This window comes from Panulirus ornatus, chromosome 49 (assembly GCF_036320965.1).
Source record: "Panulirus ornatus isolate Po-2019 chromosome 49, ASM3632096v1, whole genome shotgun sequence".
Classification (NCBI taxonomy): Eukaryota; Metazoa; Arthropoda; class Malacostraca; order Decapoda; family Palinuridae; genus Panulirus; species Panulirus ornatus.
Genome location: NC_092272.1, coordinates 6,067,428 through 6,083,829, shown reverse-complemented (window position 1 = coordinate 6,083,829; position 16,402 = coordinate 6,067,428). Strand labels below are relative to the sequence as shown.

The following is a 16,402-nucleotide window of genomic DNA, read 5'->3' as shown; positions in this document are numbered from 1 at the left end:
AATTCAATGATACTCTCTCATTCCAACTCTCATTTGCCCTCTTTTTGCCTGTTGCACCTTTCTCTTGACCTCCTGCCTCTTTCTTTTATACATCTCCCACTCATTTGCATTATTTCCCTGCAAAAATCGTCCAAATGCCTCTCTCTTCTCTTTCACTAATAATCTTACTTCTTCATCCCACCACTCACTACCCTTTCTAATCTGCCCACCTGCCATGCTTCTCATGCCACAAGCATCTTTTGCATAAGCCATCACTACTTCCCTAAATACATCCCATTCCTCCCCCACTCCCTTTACCTCCTTTGTTCTCACCTTTTTCCATTTTGTACTCAGTCTCTCCTGGTACTTCCTCACACAAGTCTCCTTCCCAAGCTCACTTTCTCTCACCACTCTCTTCACTGCAACATTCTCTCTTCTTTTCTGAAAACCTCTACAAATCTTCACCTTTGCCTCCACAAGATAATGATCAGACATCCCTCCAGTTGCACCTCTCAGCACATTAACATCCAACAGTCTCTCTTTCACGTGTCTATCAGTTAATACGTAAATAACGCTCTCTGGCCATCTCTCCTACTTACATATGTATACTTATGTATATCTCTCTTTTTAAACCAGGTATTCCCAATCACCAGTTCTTTTTCAGCACATAAATCTACAAGCTCTTCACCATTACCATTTACAACACTGAACACCCCATGTACACCAATTATTCCCTCAACTGCCACATTACTCACCTTTGCATTCAAAGCACCCATCACTATAACCCAGTCTCGTGCATCAAAACTACTAACACACTCAATCAGCTGCTCCCAAAACACTTGCCTCTCATGATCTTTCTTCTCATGCCCAGGTACATTTGCACCAATAATCACCCCTCTCTCTCCATCCACTTTTAGTTTTACCCATATCAATCCAGAGTTTACTTCCTTACACTCTTATCACATACTCCCACCACTCCTGTTTCAGGAGTAGTGCTACTCCTTCCCTTGCTCTTGTCCTCTCACTAAACCCTGACTTTACTCCCAAGACATTCCCAAACCACTCTTCCCCTTAACCCTTGAGATTCATTTCACTCAAAATCAAAACGTCCAGATTCCTTTCCTCAAACATACTACTTATTTCTCCTTTTTCTCACACTGGTTACATCCACACATATTGACACCCCTATCTGAGCCTTCGAGGAGGATGAGCACTCCCCGCGTGACTCCTTCTTATGTTTCCCCGTTTAGAAAGTTAAAATACATCCATTCCCGGCACCACCCCACCCCACAGGAAACAGCGTTGCTACCCCCCGCTTTACTGAGGTAGCACCAAGAGAACAGACAAAAAAGGCCACTTTCATTCACACAGTCTCTAACTGTTTTGTGATATGCACCAAAGCCACAGTTCCTTATCCACATCCGAGCACCACAGACCTTTCCATGGTTTACCCTAGATGTTTCACATGCCCTGGTTCATTCCATTGACAGCACGTTGACCCTGGTTTACCACATTGTTCCAATTCACTCTATTCCTGGCACGCATCTCACCCTCCTGTATGTTCAGGCCCCAGTTGCTCAAAATCTTTTTCACTCCAACTTGAGTCTCCTGCTTCTTGTTCCCTCCCCTCTGATGAACATATATAAATTGTTCATACTACTTTGCCTTTTCCTGTTTGGTGGGGTTGCTCTAGGAACAATTAAAGAACAGGTTATTTGCTCATATCCACTCTTTAGCTATCATGCATCACACATTTCTATCCACAGCCAAGCTTCAGTGACCTTTCCTTGGTTTCTCCTAATCACATTACATACTCTGATTCAGGCCATTTCCAGTATTCCACCCTTATACCACATAACTCCAGTTTTTTCTGCCCTCCTGCATATTGTTAACATGCGCCTCTCTTCAAGACTTTCACATTTACTTACCACACCTCCTCATCTTTAAGCAGATTAAACAGCCAAGGTGTCATCATACACCCTTGATGTAAACCCACCTCCACCTAATACAACTCACCCTTGTCTCTTCTTACATACACATACACCTTTGTCTCTTGATAAGAGTTCCAGACTCAAGATCTATCCTCTTACAGTATGCATTGAGTTTTGGTTTTGGTGCATTATACTTGACAGCTTCAGAGTGGATGTGAGCAAATGAGGCCAGTTCTTCCTTTATTCCTGGCACTACCCACAACTGCAGGAAACATTGAACAAGTATGAAAAACTCGGATGTATGAATACTTAGCTACCTTTCTACCATGGGATCTTTTTCGTTCTTCTACATGGCCACAGTAGTTTTCACAAAGCTGGCCTCATCTGCTGGGCAGGACTGTAGGTCATAAAGTGGAGTGATGCTGTGTATATGTCTATGAAATGCGTGTAGGGCAATTAAGCAGTAAATGTTCAATGTCTGTGTTACAGTAGTTGCATTATGGTCAAGAAGGGGTCTTGAAATATGTTAAGACAGTGTTTGTAGTGTTGTAGGGATGGATGATGATCAGAATTTATCTTTTTTTCTCTCTATTTAGCTAGGATACTTGGTGTTTTGTTGTGAAGGAATTATTGGCACTTTAAGTTGATAGGTTGGATGCATGTCTGCCTTGGGTTAAAGGGGTAATTGAGTACTGTGGAGATGTTAGACATTCTGTTCTAAGTAAGCCATTGTTCCAGTTATGCAATATAATGTTGCATGTTTTTTGTTGCTTCTCTAGTGTCAGGGTGCTGTGATGTGGGTGTAAGGTTGTCTGCACAGGAGAGGGCCTTCCTGCTGTGGTCTGCAAGAGGTAGTGGGAGATCATGCAGGAAGATACTGAAGAGGGTTGGAGAAAGGTCTGCTCTTTAGTGGGCTCCATTGTAGGGCTTGAGAGTTTTATTTGATTGTTGACTTTTTTGCTCTGTATATATTTATTCTGTAAAAGATTGTGTCATTTCCTATGATTGGATTTTCTTTGCAGCAAAGCTAAAGCATTATTAGACCGGATAATGAAAATGGATCAAGAAAACCCTGTTATTGAGGCCATCCAGTTGCACATGAAGGATATTGAGAGCAAGCTTAATGATCTTCTGGAAAAAATAAAAGCTGCCAATCGTGAAACAAATGAGGTAAGGCAACATTGAACACAGTAGTATTACAGTATTTAAACCTGAAAAATTTTCATGGCTGGAAGAAGCAGTAGCTAGATTAATTTCAGCGGTTCAGAAACACAATGTCTGCCTATATCTTTCTGAATCTTCTTTATTTCCTTCTATCAGATTTCAAAATAATTTTATTTGTAATTCCTCATCTCTGGCCCCTAACCTCAATTTCTCATATAAACATATGATGTCACATGTATTGCATTGACATGCTGCTTGGCAGAACTTATCTTATTGTGTGACCCTGCTGTATACATCCTAAAGTGCTGTGTATAAATGTTTACATATTCAGATTTTCTGTCTACTTTTGTGAATAAGCCTGTGTTATCTAAAGGCACAAATTAATGTCATGTCACCTGCATAACAAAATATCCTTTGGAATAATCCGGAGCCATGTCGGCTTGTCAGTGGTCATCATGATTGGGCAACTCTTTGTGCTCCCCTTGCAGCCCTACTAACTAATACACAGTATGATTAGACAAGGCTTTTTGAAGTTCCAGTTGCAACCCAAGTAGTGTTAATTTTCCAGCAGAAAATGAAAATGGTAGTTAGTCCTTTTCACTTACTTTATTATCAAGGTAAGACAACAAGTTTCCATATCTGGTATAGGTAATTCCTGAAAGTATCAGAGCTGTAGGGTGAGGGTAAAGAGGAAAAATGAAAATATAGTCATAATTTTCTAGCAAAATATGGAAATGGTGATTAGTCCTTTTCTACTACTTTATTATCGAGGTGTAGCCATGAGTTTCCATATCTGGTATGTATATTTTGTATAGATAAACATCTGAGAGCAGAAGAGTGAGGGTAAAGAACAAAAATGAAAAAAAAGTATTTATGGTTGATGTTCCCATATTCATGTAATATTCATACCTAATGTTCCAGCCTGATTGTTCCTACCTACTAATACTATCTACTGCTCCTCCCATTTTGCCAGAAGGCATGGCTTGTGCATAGTGCTCACTGCAGGAAAATCTTAGAGTTACAAAGAATGAGCTGTATGAGTTGTGTTATTTTTGACAAGGTAAGATTGTATGTTTGTGGACAGAATGCCAGTACTCTATGTGTGGTTAAGGCAGAAAGAAAAGACAGCTACCTGGGACAGAGGAGTGCAGCTTTACAAATACTAAAGTGCTGGCACTTTACATAGATGTCACTAACCCTCCTGATAATGGTAATATACCTCCTTGGTTGTTGGCTCCCTACAAACAACTACCCACTGTATCTTGAGTCATAACTTCATAGTTGTTCAGATGTTAATTAAGGATGAAAACCCAGTTTGGTAATAAGTTTTGTTAATATAAAAGGGTAAAGATTTATTTATGGAGGCTATGACAGCTTTTGAGTGATGTCCACCTCCCATGATATTTATGTTCAGTGTGGCATCTTAGCACAAGGTGTAAGGTTTCCTGACCTTGCAGTCTTGCAAAGAGTAGTTCATAAAGAGAGACATCTTCTTGTATTGTTTTACTTTATGATTGCAGAATTTCATTCATATCTTTCTCTGATACTTCTCACACTGAGGTTGGCCTTAAGGTTTGATTTATTGAGTTTAGATGATGATATTTGTTATATCCAGCGGGTCTCTAATGATTTTTGTGTAGATTTGCTTCAGCCTGGTTGATAAAGTGTGAACTTAAAAAATTTCTCTTCCTATTACAGATGTCTCAGCTTTATTAATATTACTTTTTCTAAGATAATGTAAATATGAATAAGGACTGAAGATATTTGAGTGCCATATATTCCAGATTAACATCTACATATGCTGTAATTTAGCATTACTGTGAAACCCTTTATCTTATTATATTCCCTGTATAGATGCAGCACATTTTTCTTAAATGAATGTTGTTATTAACTTGTCTACTTTTCAGGCAGCTTTATTGAATGAAGTTAATAGCAAGAGGCTTTCTCGTGTTAAGGAGCACTCACTGGAGATCAAGAACACTCGCCAAATGATTGATGACCAGAATTTCAACTCAAGCCAGCTGTTAAGAGAAGCTAACAGAAATCTTATTAATACAAGAATTAATTATGATGTAAGCAGTAGTTGTGCCTACATATAGATATATTTTTATACATTCTAAACTTTGCTATATTCTTTTGTCTCCATAATTTTGCCCCTTTGCATATTCAAGGAAGGGACACACTCAGGTGATATCATTGTCTGATCCTGGTGGTACCTCCTGAATGCAGGTTATGGAGAGCATGGAGAAAATATGTAATTGTTAACAAATAGTGATGAAGTAAGGAGATGTAAGGGTAAGAGAGCAGTTTTATGATGAAAGGAGTCTGGTTGAGAGAGCTGAAGAGGGTTTGTTGACATAGTTTGGACATTTGAAAAAAAATGAGTGAGGAAAGGTTGACAAAGAGGATGTATTTGTCAGAAATGGAGGGAACAAGGAGAATGGGTAAACCAAATTGGAGATGGACGGATGGAGTGAAAAAGATTTTGAGCAATCTGGGTCCTAACATGCAGGAGAGTGAAAGGCATGCATGGGATAGAGTGAATTGGAATGATGTGGTTTACATGAGTTGATGTGTTATCAGAGGTCTGGACCAGGGCATGCGAGGTGTATGGGATAAACCGTGGAAAGGTCTGTGGGGCTTGGTTGAGATTAAGAAGCCATGGTTTTGGTTCATTTCACATGATGGCTAGAGAATGTGTGTGAGCAAATGCTGCCTTTCTTTGTTCCTGGTGCTACCTAGGTAATGAGGTGACAGTGATCAATTATTGTTCCTTTTCTTTTTGATGTTACTGGACTTTGCCTGTTCAAGATTACAATGCAAGAGAAAAGTCACCTATGATGAACCTGTATCACTGGAAGTACAGTCTCATCAATGAATTTCTCACTCCTAAGGAGTTTATATTTCTCTGCTGCTGGGAGTAACACAACCTTGGGCAGCAGCTGCCTCTAGAAAGTTATCTAAGGTGACACCAGGACTCTTTCTTAAAAATTGGTCCTGGATAATCATGAGAGTAGAAATATACTCTTTTCTTTGTCTTTTATGCATGTTTGCTATTTCCCATGTAAGTTAGCACCAAGAACTGATGACTGAGCCATAAAGAAAAGAGTATTCAATCCTGGCTCCTCCATGTGTATGTGATATGACTGGTTATTTTCACAATATTATTCAATGTTCAATGAATATATAGATAGAAAATGTGACATACTAACACAAAAATCAAATGAGAGTCTTGTACAGAAGATGATTGTTTTTGCATTTTTGATAGTTTGTAGGGCCATATTGTAACCATTAAGAGTTAAAAAAATCCATTAGTAGTGTTTAAAACCTTTGGCAAAAGAATTTGCAAATTAATTTTCTCACAAAGATGTAGGTTTTACATGTCTTCTTAGGGAAATGAGATGTGAAAATAATAATGATTGCCAGAGGTGAGGGGGGTGTCTAGTATGAAAGAGTTCATACATAATCAAGTAGTTGGGAATAAAGACAAAAAAGGAATAGAAAAAAATTTTGTTTGAAAATGGGTAGAAAACTTAAGGTTTTGCTGTTGTGTGTCTGTGTTTAATAGAAATAATCAGTAAGATAAGGGCAGTCCTAAAATTTTTCCAACAGTACTTCAAAAGTGTGACTTAGGACATGTTTTTATGCAGGTGAGTTGAATTGCATTTGGAAATTATGCAGCTTGCTCCAATGTCTGAGAGGGGGGTGATCATTTAATGTAAATATACAATAATGAAGTGAAAATTTTTGGCAGATTGTGTGAGGGATGTTTAAGATTATATGAGTGGACTGATGAAGCTTAAGGGAAATATGGTATTATGAAAGCAACATTTGCTAAAGTGAGTTATTTAAAGTAATTTGGCATTTGTAGGAAAAAAACACAGTCGATTAATATTTGGGAAGTATTTGAGGGGATGAGAGGAGCAAATAAAAAGACAGGGTAGACAGATGGTGTGAGAAATAAATCTGTAGAAGGATGGAGGAATATGAGATTAGTTATGATGCAGTGTTTTGGAATGGCTTTTTGAGCCTCCTTGCTGTAAATGCAGCATTTATACATTTAATACATAAGGTGGATTTAGGTGTTCAGGAGCATAGAAATATTTTTCTGCTCTTATGAATAGTTGTATATTGTTTATTTCAGTGCTTGAGTTATAGGACATAACTTGTGTTACTGAAGTATATTGTTTATTTCAGTGCTTGAGTTATAGGATGTAACTTGTGTTACTGAAGTGCTGTATTGTAAAAAAAGAATTAATGATAACTTTATGTCTGTGTCAAACATGGTACATCTTGTACATGGACTGTTACCCCATGCAGAATAATATTTCAAATGTCACTGATGCAACATATACACTCATTCATCCTCACTGAAACAAGCAGTTGCATGGAAACTTATGAGATGTTGAAATTTTGATATTAACATTTTTCTTTATATTTAGGATCTTTCCAGTATGTTAGTTGATTTAAAAAACGGATCCAACTACCTTGAGGAGTTTGAGGGTATCTTGTGGCGACTTAACATTGAATACAAAGACAAGTATGTAAAGAGAGCTCACGACCATGCAATGAACCTCATGAGGGAATCCATCAGACTAGAAAGGTTTGTGATTTCATTGATATGATTTGCAAATTATCATTTTAACTTTAGGGGTTAGAGATGATAGGAGAACTTTCAGTCTGATTACCTTCGTATCTCGTTATCATTACCTCCTAAGGCAATGCCAAGCCATTTATTATTAGGTTATAATGTGCATACTTCAGTTTTCTTTGGTTTCAAGTTGGTAGTATTTTTAGTTAAAAAAAATTCTGATTAAAGGCTTTTTCATCAAGTGCTTAATGCTTATTTTTCAGTTTGGTGATATCATACGTTAATCAATAGATGTTTGCAAATTCAGATTATACATATTCTTGTAATTAAGGATATATTATGTGTGAGATGGATGATGCTGCAGGAGATCAAGTAATAATGTGTATTATTTTGAAAACAGTTTGTTCAACAAAACAAGAGATGTTGCCGATGGGCCTCTGCGAGCAGCCCAAGCATACCAAAGGATTGTTGATGCTCTACTAAGTGCTGAAAAGGCAGCAAAGAATGCTTCACTAGCTGCTGAAACTGCTTTCAAAGTGGTAAGATTTTTTTTTTTTTTTTTTTTTTTTTTTTTTTTTTTTTTTTGCCGCTGTCTCCCGCGTTTGCGAGGTAGCGCAAGGAAACAGACGAAAGAAATGGCCCAACCCACCCCCATACACATGTATATACATATGTCCACATATGTCTTTTTCACTCCATCTTTTCCACCTCCAATTTGGTCTCCCACTTCTCCTCGTTCCCTTCACCTCGGACACATATATCCTCTTGGTCAATCTTTCCTCACTCATTCTCTCCATGTGCCCGAACCATTTCAAAACACCCTCTTCTGCTCTCTCAACCACGCTCTTTTTATTCCCACACATCTCTCTTACCCTTACGTTTCTTACTCAATCAAACCACCTCACACCACACATTGTCCTCAAACATCTCATTTCCAGCACATCCATCCTCCTGCGCACAACTCTATCCATAGCCCACGCCTCGCAACCATACAACATTGTTGGAACCACTATTCCTTCAAACATACCCATTTTTGTTTTCCGAGATAATGTTCTCAACTTCCACACATTCTTCAAGGCTCCCAGAATTTTCGCCCCCTCCCCCACCCTATGATCCACTTCCACTTCCATGGTTCCATCCGCTGCCAGATCCACTCCCAGATATCTAAAACACTTTACTTCCTCCAGTTTTTCTCCATTCAAACTTACCTCCCAATTGACTTGACCCTCAACCCTACTGTACCTAATAACCTTGCTCTTATTCACATTTACTCTTAACTTTCTTCTTTCACACACTTTACCAAACTCAGTCACCAGCTTCTGCAGTTTCTCACATGAATCAACCACCAGCGCTGTATCATCAGCGAACAACAACTGACTCACTTCCCAAGCTCTCTCATCCCCAACAGACTTCATACTTGCCCCTCTTTCCAAAACTCTTGCATTTACCTCCCTAACAACCCCATCCATAAACAAATTAAACAACCATGGAGACATCACACACCCCTGCCGCAAACCTACATTCACTGAGAACCAATCACTTTCCTCTCTTCCTACATGTACACATGCCTTACATCCTCAGTAAAAACTTTTCACTGCTTCTAACAACTTGCCTCCCACACCATATATTCTTAATACCTTCCACAGAGCATCTCTATCAACTCTATCATAAGCCTTCTCCAGATCCATAAATGCTACATACAAATCCATTTGCTTTTCTAAGTATTTCTCACATACATTCTTCAAAGCAAACACCTGATCCACACATCCTCTACCACTTCTGAAACCACACGTTATATTTTAGTTATATTTTATTTTATTATATTATTGATATAATATTGATTGAGAGGGTTAAGGCATGTACAGAGCATCAGATTGGGGAAGAGCAGTGTGATTTCAGAAGTGGTAGAGGATGTGTGGATTAGGTGTTTGCTTTGAAGAATGTATGTGAAAAATACTTAGAAAAGAAAAGCAAATGGATGTGTATGTAGCATTTATGGATCTGGAGAAGACAGGTGATATAGTTGATAGAGATGCTCTGTGGAAGGTATTAAGAATATATGGTGCTGGAGGAAAGTTGTTAGAAGCAGTGAAAAGTTTTTATCAAAGATGTAAGGCATGTGTACAAGTAGGGAGAGAGGAAAGTGATTGGTTCTTAGTGAATGTTGGTTTGTGGCAGGGGTGTGTGATGTCTCCAAGGTTGTTTAATTTGTTCATGGATGGGGTTGTTAGGGAGGTGAATGCAAGAGTTTTGGAAAGAGGGGCAAGTGTGCAGTCTGTTGTGGATGAGAGAGCTTGGGAAGTGAGTCAGTTGTTGTTTGCTGATGATACAGCACTGGTGGCTGATTTGGGTAAGAAACTGCTGAAGCTGGTGACTGAGTTTGGCAAAGTGTGTGAAAGAAGAAAGCTGAGAGTAAATGTAAATAAGAGCAAGGTCATTAGGTACAGTAGGGTTGAGGGACAAGTCAATTTGGAGGTAAGTTTGAATGGAGAAAAACTGGAGGAAGTAAAGTGTTTTAGATATCTAGGAGTGGATTTGGCAGCGGATGGAACCATTGAAGTGGAAGTGAATCATAGGGTGGGGGAGGGGGCGAAAGTTCTGGGAGTGTTGAAAAATGTGTGGAAGTCGAGAACGTTATCTTGGAAAGCAAAAATGGGTATGTTTAAAGGAATAGTGGTTCCAACAATGTTCTGTGGTTGCAAGGCGTGGGCTATAGATAGAGTTGTGCGGAGGAGGGTGGATGTGCTGGAAATGAGATGTTTGAGGACAATATGTGGTGTGAGGTGGTTTGATTCGAGTAAGTAATGAAAGGGTAAGAGAGATGTATGGTGGTAAAAAAAGTGTGGTTGAGAGAGCAGAAGAGGGTGTTTTGAAATGGTTTGGTCACATGGAGAGAATGAATGAGGAAAGATTGACAAAGAGTATATATGTGTTGGAGGTGGAGGGAACGAGGAGAAGCGGGAGACCAAATTGGAGGTGGAAGGATGGAGCGAAAAAGATTTTGAGTGATCTGGGCTTGAACATGCAGGAGGGTGAAAGGCATGCAAGGAATAGAGTGAATTGGAATGATGTGGTATACTGGGGTCGATGTGCTGTCAATGGATTGAACCAGGGCATGTGAAGCGTCTGGGGTAAACCATGGATGTGGAAAGGGAGCTGTGGTTTTGGTGCATAATGCTTGACAGCTGGAGACTGAGTGTGAACGAATGTGGCCTTTGTGTCTTTTCCTTGCACTACCTCGCGCACATGCAGAGGGAGGGGGTTGTCATTTCATGTGTGGCGGGGTGGCGACTGGAATGAATAAGGACAGACTATGAATTATGTACACATGTATATATGTATATGTCTGTGTGTGTATATGTATGTATAGGTTGAGATGTATAGGTATGTATATGTGCTTGTGTGGACGTTTATGGATATACATGTGTATGTGGGTGGGTTAGGCCATTCTTTCGTCTGTTTCCTTGCACTACCTCGCTAACGTAGGAGACAGCGACAAAGTGTATTAAATAAAAAATATACTTTGCCACTGTCTCCCGTGTTAGTGAGGTAGCACAAGGAAACAGACGAAAGAATGACCCAACCCACCCACATACACATGTATATACATATACGCCCACACACGCACATATACATACCTATACATTTCAACGTATGCATACACAAACATATACATATATACACACGTACATAATTGTATGTACTGCCTTCATCCATTTCCGCCGCCACCCTGCCACACATGAAATGGCACCCCCTTCCCCCTGCGTGCGTATGATGTAGCGCTTGGAAAAGACAACAAAGGCCACATTCGTTCACACTCAGTCTCTGGCTGTCATATGTAAAGCACTGAAACCACAGCTCCCTATCCACATCTAGGCCCCACAGACCTTTCTATGGTTTACTCCAGACATTTCACATGCCCTGGTACAGTCCATTGGCAGCATGTTGACCCCAGTATGCCACATCGTTCCAATTCACTCTCATCCTTGCACACCACTCACCCTCCTGTATTTTCATGCCCCAGTCGCTCAAAGTCTCTCTCACTCCATTCTCCCACCTCCAATTTGGTCTCCCACTTCTCCTTGTTCCCTCCACCTCTGACACATATAGCCTCTTTGTCAACCTTTCCCCACTCATTCTTTCCATATGTCCAAACTATTCCAAAACACCCTCTTCAGCTCTCACAACCACCCTCTTTTTGTTTGTAGACATCTCTCTTACCCTTTCATTACTTATTCGATGAAACCACTTCACACCACATATTACCCTCATACATTTCATTTCCAACACATCCATCCTTTCCTGCACAACCCTACCTATAGCCCATTCCTTGCAACCATATAATGTTGTATCAACTTTACTCTTTCTTAAATAGGTTGCCAAGACCCTTTTTTTTTTTCCGCTGTCTCCCGCGTTTGCGAGGTAGCGCAAGGAAACAGACGAAAGAAATGGCCCAACCCACCCCCATGCACATGTATATACATACGTCCACACACGCAAATATACATACCTACACAGCTTTCCACGGTTTACCCCAGACGCTTCACATGTCCTGATTCAATCCACTGACAGCACGTCAACCCCAGTATACCACATCGATCCAATTCACTCTATTCCTTGCCCTCCTTTCACCCTCCTCCATGTTCAGGCCCCAATCACACAAAATCTTTTTCACTCCATCTTTCCACCTCCAATTTGGTCTCCCACTTCTCCTCGTTCCCTCCACCTCCGACACATATATCCTCTTGGTCAATCTTTCCTCACTCATTCTCTCCATGTGCCCAAACCATTTCAAAACACCCTCTTCTGCTCTCTCAACCACGCTCTTTTTATTTCCACACATCTCTCTTACCCTTACGTTACTTACTCGATCAAACCACCTCACACCACACATTGTCTTCAAACATCTCATTTCCAGCACATCCACCCTCCTGCGCACAACTCTATCCATAGCCCACGCCTCGCAACCATACAACATTGTTGGAACCACTATTCCTTCAAACATACCCATTTTTGTTTTCCAAGATAATGTTCTCGACTTCCACACATTCTTCAAGGCTCCCAGGATTTTCGCCCCCTCCCCCACCCTATGATCCACTTCCGCTTCCATGGTTCCATCCGCTGCCAGATCCACTCCCAGATATCTAAAACACTTTACTTCCTCCAGTTTTTCTCTATTCAAACTTACCTCCCAATTGACCTGACCCTCAACCCTACTGTACCTAATAACCTTGCTCTTATTCACATTTACTCTTAACTTTCTTCTTTCACACACTTTACCAAACTCAGTCACCAGCTTCTGCAGTTTCTCGCATGAATCAGCCACCAGCCCTGTATCATCAGCGAACAAACTGACTCACTTCCCAAGCTCTCTCATCCCCAACAGACTTCATACTTGCCCCTCTTTTCAAAACTCTTGCATTCATCTCCCTAACAACCCCATCCAAGACCCTTTTAAGAGAACTAATAAGGGATTTAAAACCATATAATACATTATTGTTGTTGAGGAAAGTCGATCACATAATTTCAGGTTGTAATGGCACAGTTATGTGTGACAGTTATGTTGATATTATGTGTGTTAATTTGTTTAGATAACATCTTTTGCATCTAGTACAGCCTAATGTTTTATTGGCAAAGTCTAGGTGAGTAGTAATTGTAGGGGAAAATATGAAAAAGCAGACTGATTTGGAACTGATGTGGAAAAATATTACTCTTCAAAACCCTTTAATTTTGCATACTGGTTATGATATATTGTAGTATTCCATATAACTACTTGTATTAGCTAGTTAGATATAGTGGAGAATGATATTAGAAGGTTATGCAATGTGAAGAAATCATTTGAAAAACACTGAAACCTCTTATAACAGAAGACATTTTTGAGAAATGCCCATTAAGTGAAAAATTGATTATAATGGATCATTATAACATGGTGCTTCTGGGTATGCATTCCTGACAGTGCGAATTCTTCCTTTGGTAACAGTAATGTCAGACTATTTCGTTTCCCTTTGTTCAATCTGTTGACATCATATCCCCCATATACCATTGATCCTGTCTATTCTATCAAATGTGTGCCTCTGCCCTCCAGAATGTTAAGGTCTCGGTACCCCAAAATCTCCTTCACTCTATCCTTCCATCTTTTCAGTCACCCCATCCCACTTGCTGTCACTCTTGACACAGACCTTCTCAGGCAGCCTTTCTTCACTCAGCTTCTCCTTATGCCTGTACCATTTCAGCATACCCTGTTTAATATATCATTTAGCTTACTGCTTCACCTCTTTTTAACACTGACATTCCTTATGCAGTGAGTCTGCCTGCTTCACACCAAATATATTGTGATTCATTAAAGAATAGTTTTGCTTATTGGGAAAATGCAATAGGATAAGAGAACATGCTGTATGATTAAAATTTGATGAAGATAGTAAGGTAAAGGACCCAACTTGCTTTTGAATGTTGACTATAGTGGTAAGTAAAACCCAGATATTCAAGGTATAATAAAAAGATATAGAAAACCATAGAGTTGAATTCTTTTGTTCGTAGGGAATAGTGTGTACTTTTAGGTAAGTCTGTTTATTTTGGTAGGCATTGGTTGGTAGGCAGCCAATGAGCATGGATGTAGTATATTACCAGTAATACCCACTTAAGTATTAGGAGGGTTAGTGATGGCTGCATAGTGAGCCAGCACTTTAATGGATGTCAAGTTGCACTCCTCTGACTAAGGTAGTTGTCTTTTCTTTCTGCTTCACCCACATGTGGACTACTGGCATTCTGTCCACAAACATTCAATCTTCTTGTCACAACACTTCACAACGCCTAACTTGCATAACTCATTCTTTGTAACTAGATTCTCCTGGAGTGAGCACTATGTGCTAACCCTGTCTTTTTGCAAAATTGTAGGAGCAATAGATAGAAGCAGTAGTTAGGAACTTTTAGACAAACATTAGGTAGAAGCATTTGGAAGTAACATTAGACAGGAGCATTAAGTAGAAGCCTCAGCAAACACTGCACTAGAGTTGCTCTCTGCCAGTGGCCTGTTGAAGGTGAGGCACTAAAAACTAAGTAGCGGCACTGGAATTCACTAGTTATGGAGACTCTATTGTCGTGGCCACCTTTTTAAGGGGAGTTCCTGATGGGAACAGGTAACAGAGATGTAGATGGATAGATAGATCTGTTTATAGTTACAGAAAATGCTTTCCCCTGAAACTATGCTAACGAATATTTTAGGCATACTCAGATGTTCGAGATGAATCACTTGTGCATCGAGCAACACTGTCCCTTCATAAATCTGAAGAATTGCACTCAAAAGGTGAAGAATTGAAGATGACAGTAGGGCAGCAGTTTGTGGAATTAGATAATCAGCGTAGTGCACTTGGAACTGCAAAGGGCATTTTAGATGTCACTGATGATCGCCTTAATGCTTTAAACACTCTTATGGACACCCAGCTAACTTCAAGTGAGTATTGAAATGTCTTTGAATTTCTGGCACCAGTTTCATACTAATATCTTTATTTTCCACTGAAATTCACCAGTTATGGAGAGGCTTTCACTGTGGTCACCCCCTTAGGGGCGTTCCTGAAGGGAACAGGTGTCGGAAATATAGATAGATCTTTTTGCACCAAATATTAGTAAGTGCCAGTGTTACCATTTGGGATGAATTATTTGCAGGAAGAGCATGATCAGTGGAAATTATGTTACTAACTTCTAAGATAGTAGGGAGTTTAAAGCCCAGATTTGATTTTAGTTAATCATTATGTGGCTCACGGAATAAGACTTGAAATAAGGGTATTTAGGGCTTTGTTAAAAGACGCTCATCAGTTTATACACTCGCGTGTTGTTGAAGCCTGTGATAGATTTGTGTATCTTGGTAATGTAGTCATTAGTTATAGGCATATACAACTATTATATCATATAGATTTATGTGGTTTGTAATTTTAGGCAACTACAACTATCATGTCATACAAATTTTTTCAAATTAATACACTCTTTAGGTGTTCTTATTATACATGTGGCAGGACATTAGGCAGTTTACGAGTGCCTCTTGTTTATCTTTGTGGCACTTGGCCCAAGCTCTTGCTTTTATTTCCTTTACAATTTTCTGTTTCTCATTCCATGCATCTCTTGTCGTGCAGATTACCATCTCTTAATTTTTCCCCTTGTCCAGTACTTCCACATGATCATTTAACCACCGAAACCACAGCACCCTTTCCACATCCAGCCCCACAAAACTTTCCATGGTTTACCCCAGACGCTTCGCATGCCCTGGTTCAATCCATTGCCAACATGTTGCTCCCGTTATACCACGTTGTTCCAGTTCACTCTATTCCTTGCACGCCTTTCACCCTCCTGCATGTTACAGTCTTGTACTTGCGAGCTCTTTAGATTTCATTCCTTGTTCCTTTTTATGATTTGCATTAGCCCCTTAATATATTGCATTCTTTATTTGGAAAATTGTATGAGAGGGTATTGATTGAGAGGGTGAAGGCATGTGCAGAGCATCAGATTGGGGAGGAGTAGTGTGGTTTCAGAAGTGGTAAAGAATGTCTAGATCAGGTGTTTGCTTTAAAGAATGTGTGTGAGAAATACTTAGAAAAACAGATGGATTTGTGTGTGGCATTTATGGATCTGGAGAAGGCATATGATGGGGTTGATAGAAGTGCTTTGTGGAAGGTAAGCCGTTTGAAGCAATGAAAAGTTTTTATCAAGGGTGTAAGGCATGTGTATGAGTAGGAAGAGTGGAGAG

At 39.7% G+C, this 16,402-nt stretch overlaps 1 protein-coding gene across 3 annotated transcripts in view; it reads left to right on the top strand.

The window, feature by feature from the left end:
* The window catches only part of LOC139764368 (laminin subunit alpha-1-like), a 142,962-nt gene that overhangs the window by 56,529 nt on the left and 70,031 nt on the right, over positions 1-16,402 (top strand). For all 3 annotated transcript variants that reach the window (XM_071690905.1, XM_071690904.1, XM_071690903.1), the window contains 5 exons: positions 2,933-3,080; positions 4,982-5,146; positions 7,517-7,677; positions 8,066-8,204; positions 14,887-15,115. In XM_071690905.1, coding sequence (XP_071547006.1) covers positions 2,933-3,080; positions 4,982-5,146; positions 7,517-7,677; positions 8,066-8,204; positions 14,887-15,115 — 842 coding nt within the window. The remainder of the gene's footprint in view (positions 1-2,932; positions 3,081-4,981; positions 5,147-7,516; positions 7,678-8,065; positions 8,205-14,886; positions 15,116-16,402) is intronic.